The 12,606-nt window shown below is 36.2% G+C and overlaps 1 protein-coding gene across 1 annotated transcript; it reads right to left on the bottom strand.

The window, feature by feature from the left end:
* Positions 1 to 738: 738 nt before the first annotated feature.
* Positions 739 to 9,066, bottom strand: LOC106087040 (clavesin-2). Its single transcript, XM_059365176.1, has 5 exons — positions 8,979 to 9,066; positions 8,605 to 8,913; positions 1,604 to 1,698; positions 1,385 to 1,538; positions 739 to 1,324 (listed from the first exon to the last, which is right to left on the bottom strand). Exons 2-5 carry the CDS (start codon positions 8,771 to 8,773, stop codon positions 837 to 839), a joined length of 906 nt encoding a protein of 301 aa, XP_059221159.1. The 5' UTR covers positions 8,774 to 8,913; positions 8,979 to 9,066; the 3' UTR covers positions 739 to 836.
* Positions 9,067 to 12,606: the final 3,540 nt, after the last annotated feature.

Raw genomic sequence — 12,606 nt, 5'->3', positions numbered from 1 at the left:
CCATAGATCACATGACGATATTGCAATATCAGTTGGCGCACAGTACAATGGTTTTTTGAGCAAAAACTGATTTTGGACATTCTTCACGAAATTCGTCTTGGAGTGAACTACAACCTCGTTTGAATTCACCATACCATCGATAAACACTGATCCTTGATAGAGCTTCATCGCCAAAAATTTAATTAAGTTCATCGATGCGCTATTGTTGAGTTAATCCACATCGAAAGTTGTAAAAATAATTGCACGAAAATGTTCACGATTTAATTCCATTTTTTGGGCGAGATGAATCTTTTAGATTACTGTAAACAACACAAATATCGCTCGTATGTCAAAGCGTTCTGAGTATGTATAACCTCAAAAATGTCAAGCTTTACGATAAAGCTGTCAGTTGGCAGATTGCAACACAAGGGTTGTCCAATCCCGGCAACCCTCGTGCATTATCCTTTGTTTGCCTATAAAGAGATATCGGGTAAAGAACTTGATTAATGCGATTCATGGTGGAGGGTATATAAGTTTCGGTCCGGCCGAATCTTACTGGTCTTTAGGTCTTACTTAGGGACTTACAAATTTTTACAGTCTAACTTACTCTTCTTTTTCGTTAGTGTATCACAATGGGCCAAACTGGATCGCGAGTGATCACACCTTTATGGTGGGCTACCCACTCAATCTAAACCATTACCTCACAATGTAAGCTTTCAAAACGCCGATACTCCAGTCTTTTAATTTTGACTTCTGTTTAGTATTTCTTTTTAAATTTAAAACAAAAGAGTTTTAAAAGCAAAGAAAATAGTTTAAAATTATCTTCTCTGTGTCTTTGAACACATCTGTATATAACTCTATTTGCTACAACCATATTGTGAAAATACATAGCGATCCTTTTCATATTTTTTTAACAATTCATAAATTTGAGGACCATACGATTGCCTAGCGGCCTTTAAAGTGCCACCATAGCATTCCGGCAAGCATTCGGGTGCAATGTGACGATGCAGTGATGCCATATCTGAGCCATGAAAGTGTAGACGATTGACAAATTTTTCCCTTATAAATGGTTTGCTCATGGTATAGAGAGCATTGACAATTTTCGGTTGATTTAGAATGTGGTAACCCTTCAAACGAATTCCCATACCATCTTGGAGATATTCTATCAGAGATTTTAAGAAACCCAAAGTGTAGTGTAGGGATTGGCGTATAGTTAGGTTCTCCATATCCAATAATATGACAATGCCGCAAATTTGTGTTTCAGGTTCGCATCTTAGACTTTCACATTGAAGAATAAATGATCTTAAGGGATATTCACGTTTCCATTTTTGGGTATCCCAATATTCTGAATAAGAAAAATAAATAAAATTATAGAAAAATATATATATATATATAGCACACTTACTGCCTGAAAGACCCACATATAAACGTCTTCCAAGTTGATCACGCTGTGGCAGCATGGATCCGGTATAGTCATGTAAGTGACCCTCGAATGTTTTTAAATTTAAATCCTTAAAAAGTTCTGGGTATTTGAGGCGATAGTTGAAATAGTTGCGTATCTGTGAAGTATTTTTAGGAATAGTAAAATTTTGCTGAAGGTCCTTTCACATTTTGAGAGACTTACCTTATGCAATGCCTCCTCGGGATAAAAGTGAGCAAGTCTTAAAAAACTCATTAGCCATAAGTCATTGTCTAGAGGGCAATTGAGATTGGATTCATCTGTAATAAAAACAATAATTCAAACATTATTATATATGATATATTGGGTTGCCCGAAAAGTAATTACGGATTTTTTAAAAGAAAGTAAATGCATTTTTAATAGAACTTAGAATGAACTTTATATATTTTTTTACACTTTTTTTCTAAAGCAAGCTAAAAGTAACAGCTGATAACTGACAGAAGAAAGAATGCAATTACAGAGTCACAAGCTGTGAAAAAATTTTTCAACGGCGACTATATGAAAAATCCGCAATTACTTTTTGGGCAACCCAATATATACATGATCAGTATACTGATAAAAAGAAATCGATATCAAGTATTTAAGATATGGTCTAAAATGAAAAAAATTGGGTATAATCACTTTTACGACAAATCACTTTTATTACGAAGATTTTCTTTTATTGTAATAGTGTCGCTTCGTTTGCCATAAATGTAGGAATATTGAAAGAAACTAACTTTGTTTATTGTAAAGACTTCAGCAGCTTCGCCTACGGAAAAAAACCTTTCTTTAGTTGTGAAGCCAAAAACTCTTTAATGGCAAAAGAGTTTCGATAACCGCAAACGATTCTTCGTTTAGCGGACCAATATATAATTCTCCCCAACTAGAGAGAAAAAATGAGGGGGTGAGTATTTGAGCGTATAGGCCAGTGATGGGAAAAAATTATCACATACACAAGAAAATAATACCAAGCTGGCCCATGGGCTTGTGCATATTACAATTGTGTGATTGCCACTGGTATAGACACGTTCTCACACACACCAATTTCTCTTTTTTTGACTGAGCAGAGAGAAGCCAGCATGTTGAAAAGATAGGAGCGGATTAAAACTTCGGAAAATAAAAATTTTTAAGTTTCGGATTAGGTAAAAAAGGCTCCTATGTCCAACAACAAAAATCATTAGAGCAACAAACTAATGGTTGCCCAGGTACAAGACAACAAAATAAAAATTTCTATGCCACATACATTGTATGGTAAGATTTACGCAATAAAGAAATACCCACCCAAAGTAGGAGTTGAAATGTGCGAAAACAAATTGCAAAGATTAATATCAAAAAAACATGTACTTTCATCTTAAACCAAGCCCAACGTTGTTCACAAAAGAAGTTTGCTTGTCGCAAATTTTCTTTATGAGAAACGAATTATTTTTTTACGTGTCGGTTGTTTTCTGGTAGAAAACAAAATAAGTCATTTTAATTTTAAATGTTTCTAGGAGTTCCTAAATGTGATTTTATTGAAATCTTAAGCAATTTTGCCATTCCAGAACGTTGAATCGTTGAGTAAATATGTTGCGTTGTTCCTCCTTTGGTTTTGTCATTCAAATTGAATGATATGTTTTGATAAAAGGCGATAGAAAGCGACGATAAGATTAGCCACTTAGCTAATCGGGGATAGCATTTTTATACCCCCCTCCATAGGATGAGGGTATACTTATTTCGTCATTCTGTTTGTAACACCTCGTAATATGCATCTATGTATTCTTGATCGTCTTGACATTTTAAGTCGATCTAGCCATGTCCGCACGTCCGTCTGTTGAAAGCGCGCTAACTTTCGAAGGAGTAAAGATAGGCGCTTAAAATTTTGCACAAATACCTCTTCTTAGGGTAGAACGGTTGAGATTGTATTGGGTAGAACGGGTAGATTGGTTGAAATTTTGAATAGATCATTTTGGTATGACTTCCAACAAGTATGGATGATAACCTCATCATCCATACCTGCCATATAAACGGATCTACCAATTTGACACTCTGAGCCACAGGAGGGTGCAATTGTTACTCGATTTGCCTGAAATTTTGGAGGAGGTATTTTTCTATATCTTCTAACAGCCATGACAAGTACGGTCCATATCGGTCAATAACTTGATGTTGTCCATACATATTGAAAAAGTCATTCAATGAACCTGACAAATGCGATCCATGGTGGAGGGTATATATGATTCGGCCCGACCGAAGCACGCTTTTACTTGTTCTTCATACAAACATCCCTAATAATGAACAAGTAAAAAGGCGTTAAGTTCGGCCGGGCTGAACTTTGATACCCACCACCTTTCGTCATAATCCGGTGAAAAATGCATAATTTATGCCCCTATCGCAGCTTTATCAAAATATGGTCCGATTTGGACCAAATACGACACGTATATTAATTGGTACAAGTCCCTTTGTTAAATTTTGTAGAAAAAAATGTTGGTCTTTAAGGTAGCCATATCCAAATATAGACCGATCTGAACATTATACGACACGGATGTCGAAAATCCTAACATAAGTCACTGTGCCAAATTTCAGCGAAATCTGATTATAAATGTGCTTTTTATGGGGCCAAGACTTTAAATCGATAGATCGGTCTATATGGCAGCTATATCCAAATTTAAACTGATCTGGCCCAAATTGAAGACGGCTGTCGAAGGGCCTAAAACAACTCACTGTCCCAAATTTCGGCGAAATCGAACGATAAATGCATCTTTTATGGGCACAAGACCTTAAATCGAGAGATCGATTTATATGGCAGCTATATCCAAATCTGGACCGATCTGTGCCAAATTGATGAAAGATGTCGAAGGGCCTAACACAACTCACTGTCCCAAATTTCAGCAAAATAGGACAATAAATGTGTCTTTCATGGGCCTAAATCGGCGGATCGGTCTATATGGGGGATACATCAAGATGTAATCCAATATAACCCATCTTCTAACTTAACCTGCTTATGAACAAAAAAAGAATCTGTGCAAAGTTTTAGCACAATATCACTATTTTTGAAGACTGTAGAGTAATTTCAACAGACAAACGGACGGACATGTCTAAAATTTTTACGCTGATCAAGAATAGATACAGAATGACAAAATGAATATACCCCCATCCTTCGGTGGTGGGTATAAAAACGCCACATTGATACCATCGCCTTCATGCAGTTGGCAACATTGGTATTAAAAGAAGAGGAAAGTCACAATTTTCCAATGTCATTAATAAAAGTGACTTCTGAGTACTCGCAAGTGTAACAAATAGTACTTTTCGGCAGTCACAATGAGCAAAGGAGTTAATGAGCCTTTCAAAAAATTATTACATGACTTTGAAAACAATTCTTTGAATTGTGGAGAGTTATGCAATAGTTAGTGTAGATCTTGCTCGGCAGCATTCCACAATAGTATCACAGTAAACAGCAGGCAGAATGGCATGGTCAGTTCTAAAGTTTGCTCTGGCTAACTCTTCATCAGGTTGTTCGGTTCTGTCCCTGTCTCTGGCGGGAGGACATAAAGGGTCATTTTTTTTGAGGTTAGGATTTTCATGCATTAGTATTTGACAGATCACGTGGGATTTCAGACATGGTGTCAAAGAGAAAGATGCTCAGTATGCTTTGACATTTCATCATGAATAGACTTACTAACGAGCAACGCTTGCAAATCATTGAATTTTATTACCAAAATCAGTGTTCGGTTCGAAATGTGTTCATTCACCGTAACGTTGCGTCCAACAGCATCTTTGAAAAAATACGGTCCAATGATTCCACCAGCGTATAAACCACACCACACAGTGCATTTTTCGGGATGCATGGGCAGTTCTTGAACGGCTTCTGGTTGCTCTTTACTCCAAATGCGGCAATTTTGCTTATTTACGTAGCCATTCAACCAGAAATGAGCCTCATCGCTGAACGGTGAATGAACACATTTCGAACCGAACACTGATTTTGGTAATAAAATTCAATGATTTGCAAGCGTTGCTCGTTAGTAAGTCTATTCATGATGAAATGTCAAAGCATACTGAGCATCTTTCTCTTTGACACCATGTCTGAAATCCCACGTGATCTGTCAAATACTAATGCATGAAAATCCTAACCTCAAAAAAATCACCCTTTATAAGATATTCCTCCATGCCAATACTTTTAATCCTAGTGGGTAAAGAAGAAACGGATCTTAAGGCTATATTGATATTAAATAATGTGTATTGAATTTATTCAATAGCAAAAAAATTTAATTTTTTTTAAACTAACTCTAAAAGCTTAAAAGATGATGGAAAATTTTTCTTATATTTGTATATTGGTATTTAAGCGCAAATACTCACAGTAGAAACAAATTCAATAAATCATTTGTTTCTAAATGCTTGCAAAAGTTACTTTGAATTTATTCATCGACACAAGAAAGAATTGTCTTTACAATCCAAAGTTACCGTTACAAGAGAATATCTAGTCTGGGTATGTAGCTGTACGAAACAGAAAAATGTGTGTATATGTGTAGGGAAAAGAGAAGAGAATAAACACTTTTAAGTCTGGTCACCTTATTTCATTGTGTACGAGTGCCAAGTATGCACCGTTACTTTACAGAAAAAGAGACACTTAAAACCTGCCTAATTGCGAGCTAATTAATCGGGTGGGGGAGGGAGGAATGTTAAATTTAAAGAGCTACACTATTAAGGGTTTTCTGTTTAAATACAGGATAGTTAGCAATTTTATTCTGTATGATGTGATTATATATAAGGTATTAAAAGTACACTTATATATATGCACGTAGAGGAGCATGTTTACATATGTGTATATGTATGCAGAGTATGTACACTTAAAAGATCATATGAATGTATACGTAGGGGTTTCACGTTAGAGTATAAAGTTAATAATAGTTAAAACATTTTTGACACTTTAGATAAAGTAAAAAAAATAGTGAAATTGTGGCATAAATAAGAAAATGTAGAAATTCAGAGAACCTTTAAAATATCTGGGAAAATTTAGGGATCTAATGATATGTTATAAAAAAGATTAATTTAGCAAAATTTTGAAGTAATTAGGAATTTTAGTGACCAATAGTGTGGCGGGTGGTTACCCGTGGTGCCGCTGGTCATTCGCGGCTGCATAAGAAAATATCGTCAAGGCAGTTGCCAGTAACAAGATATTGGTTGCCCAAAAGGTAATTACGGATTTTTCATATAGTCGGCGTTGACAAATTTTTTCACTCTGTAATTGCACTCTTTCTTCGGTCAGTTATTAGCTGTTACTTTTAGCTTGCTTTAGAAAAAAAGTGTAAAAAAAGTATATTTGATTAAAGTTCATTCTAAGTTATATTAAAAATGCATTTACTTTCTTTTAAAAAATCCGCAATTACTTTTTTAGCAACCCAATATATTCATTTACAGGTAGTGGCAGTTGTCCAACAACAAAATATTGAGTACACTATCTGTCAAAATCTGTAATTAAAGCAACTCCGATTTTGAGTATAGTAATAGTTCGCGCCATTTTTCGTTGTTTTTTGTGTGTCACGGTTCTTAACTATAATACACACACAACCAAAACTGGTCGACAGTTAGTACTCAGCTGTTTACGGTACTGGTAATTATGTCATGGGCAGTAGTGTCGCTGGTGCACATGGGTAGGTAAAATAGAAAAGGCGCAAGACTTCCGCGTTCGAACAATATTATGAAATCACTCTACTCCCAGAGTCAAATCAAGGAAGATTTATTAAAAATCCCAAGCACCAAACGGGTCGCTACCTCAAACCGCGTGTCGCCACTTAAAGCAAGCACTTAGCTTTCATAAAAGCAAAATATTCACTTCCACGATTGCTGATCGTTGACGAGTGTCTGATGCCCACTACCAGAATCAATTAAAAAAAATCCTCTTGTTCGGGGCAGCGTTTATTTCCTCTTATGTGTATGTGTGTGTGTACATTTAATTTGAGACCGACTTTAATTAAAATGGTATAAATTAAAATAGTAATCGGTACGACTTAAATAACAATCCTCGGCGATGCGCGTAGTAATGGGCACAATGAAAGCGATCCGTTACAATCTAAAATGGAACGATAGCCCTAAATGGCTTGATCATTTAAAAAAAAACTATCTATCGGGTTTTCCAACAAGAACTTGAACACTTTTTTACTCTTCAATAAATCGATTGTAACGTGTGCTGTGTAGCATCTTCCTATTGAAATTATATGTTGTCCAGGTCCATAATTTCCAATTTAGGCCAAAAATTATAAGTGGGCATGATGCGGCAGCGTTCTCGATTCATGGTAACGTGACGATTGGCATCATCGACGAAGAAGTTTGGCCCAATAACGCCGCCGGCATTCAAACCGCAACAAACAGTAATTGTGGCTACTGACGAGCCCATTAAGCCAAAAAAATTGGAGTTAACGCTCTTAAAGTAGCGGTAATGGACTCCGAACTTGGTATGATTTGCAGACGTGGTTTGTTCTTGTATTTTACCACGATGAAAATGTTGAGTTTAATAAGTAAGAGTTCGTTCAAAAATGAAATTCAAAGCTGTCAAGTCCGTATTAGAAATCCTTATATATTGGAGGTGGTGGTGAAAATTTTGTTTGTTTTGGACCACTAAACGAAGAGGATATTTTGGGAGCTTTTGAACCAAACAATTTTTCAGCGGAAGGGGAACACAACATACAAAATGAAGTGGGTTAATTATTTTCTGTTACGAATGAATTGTTTAGAAAAGATATTTAGACTCGGTAGAAAAAAATATTGCTCAGAGAATGAAACTGGAAGCAAATTTTGGGTCTTATCTTTCATATTTTTCTTAAAAATAAACATTGAAAAACTGCTAACCAAACTAGACATAATTGAGTTCAATGTCTAAAAAAGTTGCGCAACTATGGGTGTGGACTTTAAGCGAATACTACTGCTGTGATCTTTACTGTTTATACTATGGCTATTGAAAATTGCAGATTCGTACCATCCTATCCCCTTTTGTGTAGATACTTTTGTCCATTCTCTGCTGTATTCTCGGGCTCTCAAGGGTGTATCGTGTGTTCTTTCTTTTATTTTATCCAGTATTCTAAGGCTCTCAAAATTTACGATGTGGCCAGTCTTTTTGATAGGATCTGCCACAATGCTACATTTTACACAAGGATATGCGATTCAGTTCTTTTTTTTCCGATATACTAATACGTTGTTGTTTTTACTTTATTTCATACCTTTTAAAAGTCGTCGTAATTCACTTAGACCATTTTTCACATTTTCCGGTGTTTCGCGAAGCTCCTGTCTTGCCACATTTTTGGCAAATTCCGATGGTTCACCGAGATCAAGTTTAAATGTAAATCCTTTATATTGGATGTGATGAGTATCCTTTGGTGAGCTGTACATGGTTCGCAATTTTAACAAAATTTAGCTTGGCGAGCTATTTCAAAACTATGAATGTACGAGTATGTGTTCGATTGAAAATGTCCGACTGTACTTGGAAAAACCACCTTCTGCCGTATTCGAATTTCTGAGGCCGCTAATGCCTGGGAAATGACAATTTATTAATGTCAAGAAACAGAATGTTGACATAAAAACATGCTGTAGTTACAATTTAGCACAATCATAAATATTAATGCTATGCAATTATACGAAGCTTATAAAATATTTCCAATAAATTCATTGTCAACTTCATGAAAAAAAAAAATATGTATAAGGGGTACGTTGGATAGCAATGTGGGTAATGGTAAACTCAAATAACCTATCAGTGCTGTGAAAATGCTCAAAGATTTTTTTTTTTCATTTTCAAGTAGGGCAAAGATCATTAAATTTCACCTTTTTTACACCCACCACCATAGGATGGTGGTATACCAATCTATTCATTATATATAACACCTCGAGATACTGGTCTAGGACCCATAAAGTATAAATATTCTTGAGCCGTGTCCGTCCATCCGTCTGTCGAAATCACGATAGCGGTCGAACGAGTTGAGCCAGCCGCTTGAAATTTTGCAAAGATCCTTAATATCGATGTAGGTCGTTGGGGACTGCAAATGGGCCATATCGGTTCAGATTTGGATATAGCTCCCATATAAACCGATCTCCCGATTTAACTTATGGAGCCAATGGAAGCCAAAATTTTTGTCCGCTCTGTAATTTTGCACATAGTGTTCTGTTACGACTTCCAACAACTGTTCCAAGTACGGTTCAAATCGGTCAAGAACCTGATATAGCTCCCATATAAACCGACCTTCCGATTTGATCCTTGAGCCCTTAAAAGCAGCAATTTTTGTCCGATTTGGCTGAAATTTTGCACATACTGTTCTGTTATGACTTCCAACAACTGTGTCAAGTTCGGTCCAAATCGGTCTAAAACCTGATATAGCTCCCATAGAAACCGATCTCCCGATTTGACTTCTTGACCCCTCGAAACCGCAATTTTTGTCCGATTTGGCTGACATTTTGTACATGGTGTTCTGTTGTGACTTCCAACAACTGTGTCAAGTTCGGTCCAAATCGGTCAAGAATACGATATAGCTCCCATATAAACCGATCTCCCGATTTGACGTCTTGAGCCCCTGGAAGCCTCAATTTTCATCCGATTTGACTGAAATTTTGCACATAGTGTTCCAGTTTGACTTCCAACAACTGTGGTAAGTACGGTTCAAATCGGTCAAGAACATGATATAGCTCCCATATAAACCGATCTCCCAATTTGATTTCTTGAGCCCCTTGAAGCCGCAATTTTTGTCCGATTTGGCTGAAATTTGCTAAGTACAGTTCAAATTGATCAAAACCTGACATAGCTCCCATATAAGCCCTTAAAAGCCGCGATTTTTTTCCGATTTGGCTGAAATTTTGTACATGGTGTTCTGTTATGACTCTCAACAACTGCGCCAAGTACGGTCCAATTCGGTTTATAAGTAGATATAGCTCCCATATTTTAGCAGCATCCATGGAATTGGGTTCCCAAGATTCGGCCCGGCCGAACTTAGCTTTTACTTGTTTTATTTTTATACTCTACACCACTACTGTGGTACAGGGTATTATAACTTAGTGCATCTGTTTGTAAAACCCATAAGGAAGAGATATAGACCCATTGATAAGTATACCGATCGACACAGAATCACTTTCTGATTCGATTTAGATATGTCCGTCTGTCTGTCTGTCTGTCCATGTCCATTTGTGTACAAACTACAGGCCGCAATTTTCACCCGATCGTCTTCAAATTTGGCACATTAATTTTTTTTGGCGTAGAGACGAAACCCATTGAAATTGAAAAAAATCGGTTCCTATTATAATATAGCCCCATACATATGTTCGTCCAATTTGCAGTAATAATGTAATAAAATGGTCATTTGTTAACCGATTCTCTCGAAATTTGGCAGGAAAGATTTTTCTCTTGACTCCCACCATTATTGGTAGATTTCATGGAAATCGGTTCAGATTTAGATATAGTTGCCATATATTTATATCGCCCAATTTTAACTTCTGGAATCACTGCAAGCGCATTTATTGACCAATCTTGCCAAAAATTGTGCACAACATTTTCCTATACGACTTGCACAATATCTGTAATGTTTGGTCGAAATCGGTTCAAATGAGTATATGGCCCCTATATATATTTTCGTCCGATTTTAAGAAATATTGCAGTAAAGTGCTCAGTTGTTAACCGATTCTCTCGAAATTTGGCAGGACGGATTTTCCTATGACTCTCGACATTACTGACGAATTACATAGAAATCGGTACAGATTTAAATATAGCTCCCATATATTTCATTCATCCGATATGGCCTTTTGTAGATGTGGAGTTTTAAGGCTGTAGCAGCCACATTCTAGCATTACCAAATTTGGCACGGGTGCTTTATTTGACATCTTTTAAGATTTTTCTGTAAATAAATTTATTCAATGATTCCAACTTTGAACACTTTGGTAATTAATTGCTAAGTGTTATCAAATAGTTTAAAATGTATTCCATTTCCTGTATGTATGTTATACAATTGAGGCAATTGTATGGGTTATTTTGGATTAAATATGAATTTTTCCCATTTTGTTTTCTGCATGTTCGAGGGTGGCTTTCGTTTAATGAGAGTTCAGTCGATTGAATATAATTTGTATGGCTTATTAAAGTGACCTTAATTATGGAGGGCATTACAACCAGTGTTGCCACACTCTGCAGCCTATACAAATAATGTGAATAGTATAAGGATGACCTATATCTTGTTAAAGAACAATGATGAGCTCACTAACACAGTTGAAAATAATAAATTTTGTTTGTATGGGGGCAGCAAATCTCGACCAATCAACCAAGTGCAAAAAAACAACAATGCGTCCACCGAACAAAAGCACACGAACTTCTTACACTATTCGTGTGCTTCTATTCGTTTTTTCTATGCCTGCGGGCGTAGGATTTTATATGCGGTTGGGTGTTGTTGCCCACCTACACAAAAAAATAACGGCTTCAATCAAGAAATTAATTGATAACCACTGTGGTACAGGGTATTATAACTTTGTGCATTTGTTTGTTACGCTTAGAAGAAGAAGAGCTGATAAGTATACCGATCGGCTTAGAATCAATTTCTGATTCGATTTAGCTATGTCCGTCGGTCCGTCTGTTTGTCCATGTATTCTTGTGTTCAAGTTGCAGGTCGCATTTATTGTCCGATTGTCATTAAATTTTGCACAAGTCTCTCCTTGGGCCCAAGGACGAACGCTATTGATTTTGACCGAAATCGGTACAGATTTAGATATAGCTCTCATATATATCTTTCATCCGATATGGCCTTTTAATGTTGTAGATGTGGAGTTTTAAGGCTGTAGCAGCCACATCCGATCATTAGTCTTCTTTCTATCAAGAAATTAATTAATCCAATGAATTTTTTAATTGAAACTGCTTCAATCACGAAAATGCTAATATCAATCACAAATTTTGAAAAAAGTGATTGAAAAAATTGTCAATTAAAAAAATTAATGAAAATTCGTGCAATTAAGAAAATGATTGATATTTTTGAAATTTTTAATTAACCACTGTGGTACAGGGTATTATAACTTTGTGCATTTGTTTGAAACGCTTAGAAGAAGAAGAGCTGATAAGTATACCGATCGGCTTAGAATCAATTTCTGATTCGATTTACAATAGCTATGTCCGTCGGTCCGTCTGTCTGTCCATGTATTCTTGTGATCAAGTTACAGGTCGCATTTATTGTCCCATTGTCATGAAATTTTGCACGCTATTGATT

Source organism: Stomoxys calcitrans, chromosome 3, assembly GCF_963082655.1.
Source record: "Stomoxys calcitrans chromosome 3, idStoCalc2.1, whole genome shotgun sequence".
Taxonomy (NCBI): domain Eukaryota; kingdom Metazoa; phylum Arthropoda; class Insecta; order Diptera; family Muscidae; genus Stomoxys; species Stomoxys calcitrans.
Note: the sequence above shows the minus strand (reverse complement) of the source record. Positions and strands in the feature narration are given on the sequence as shown.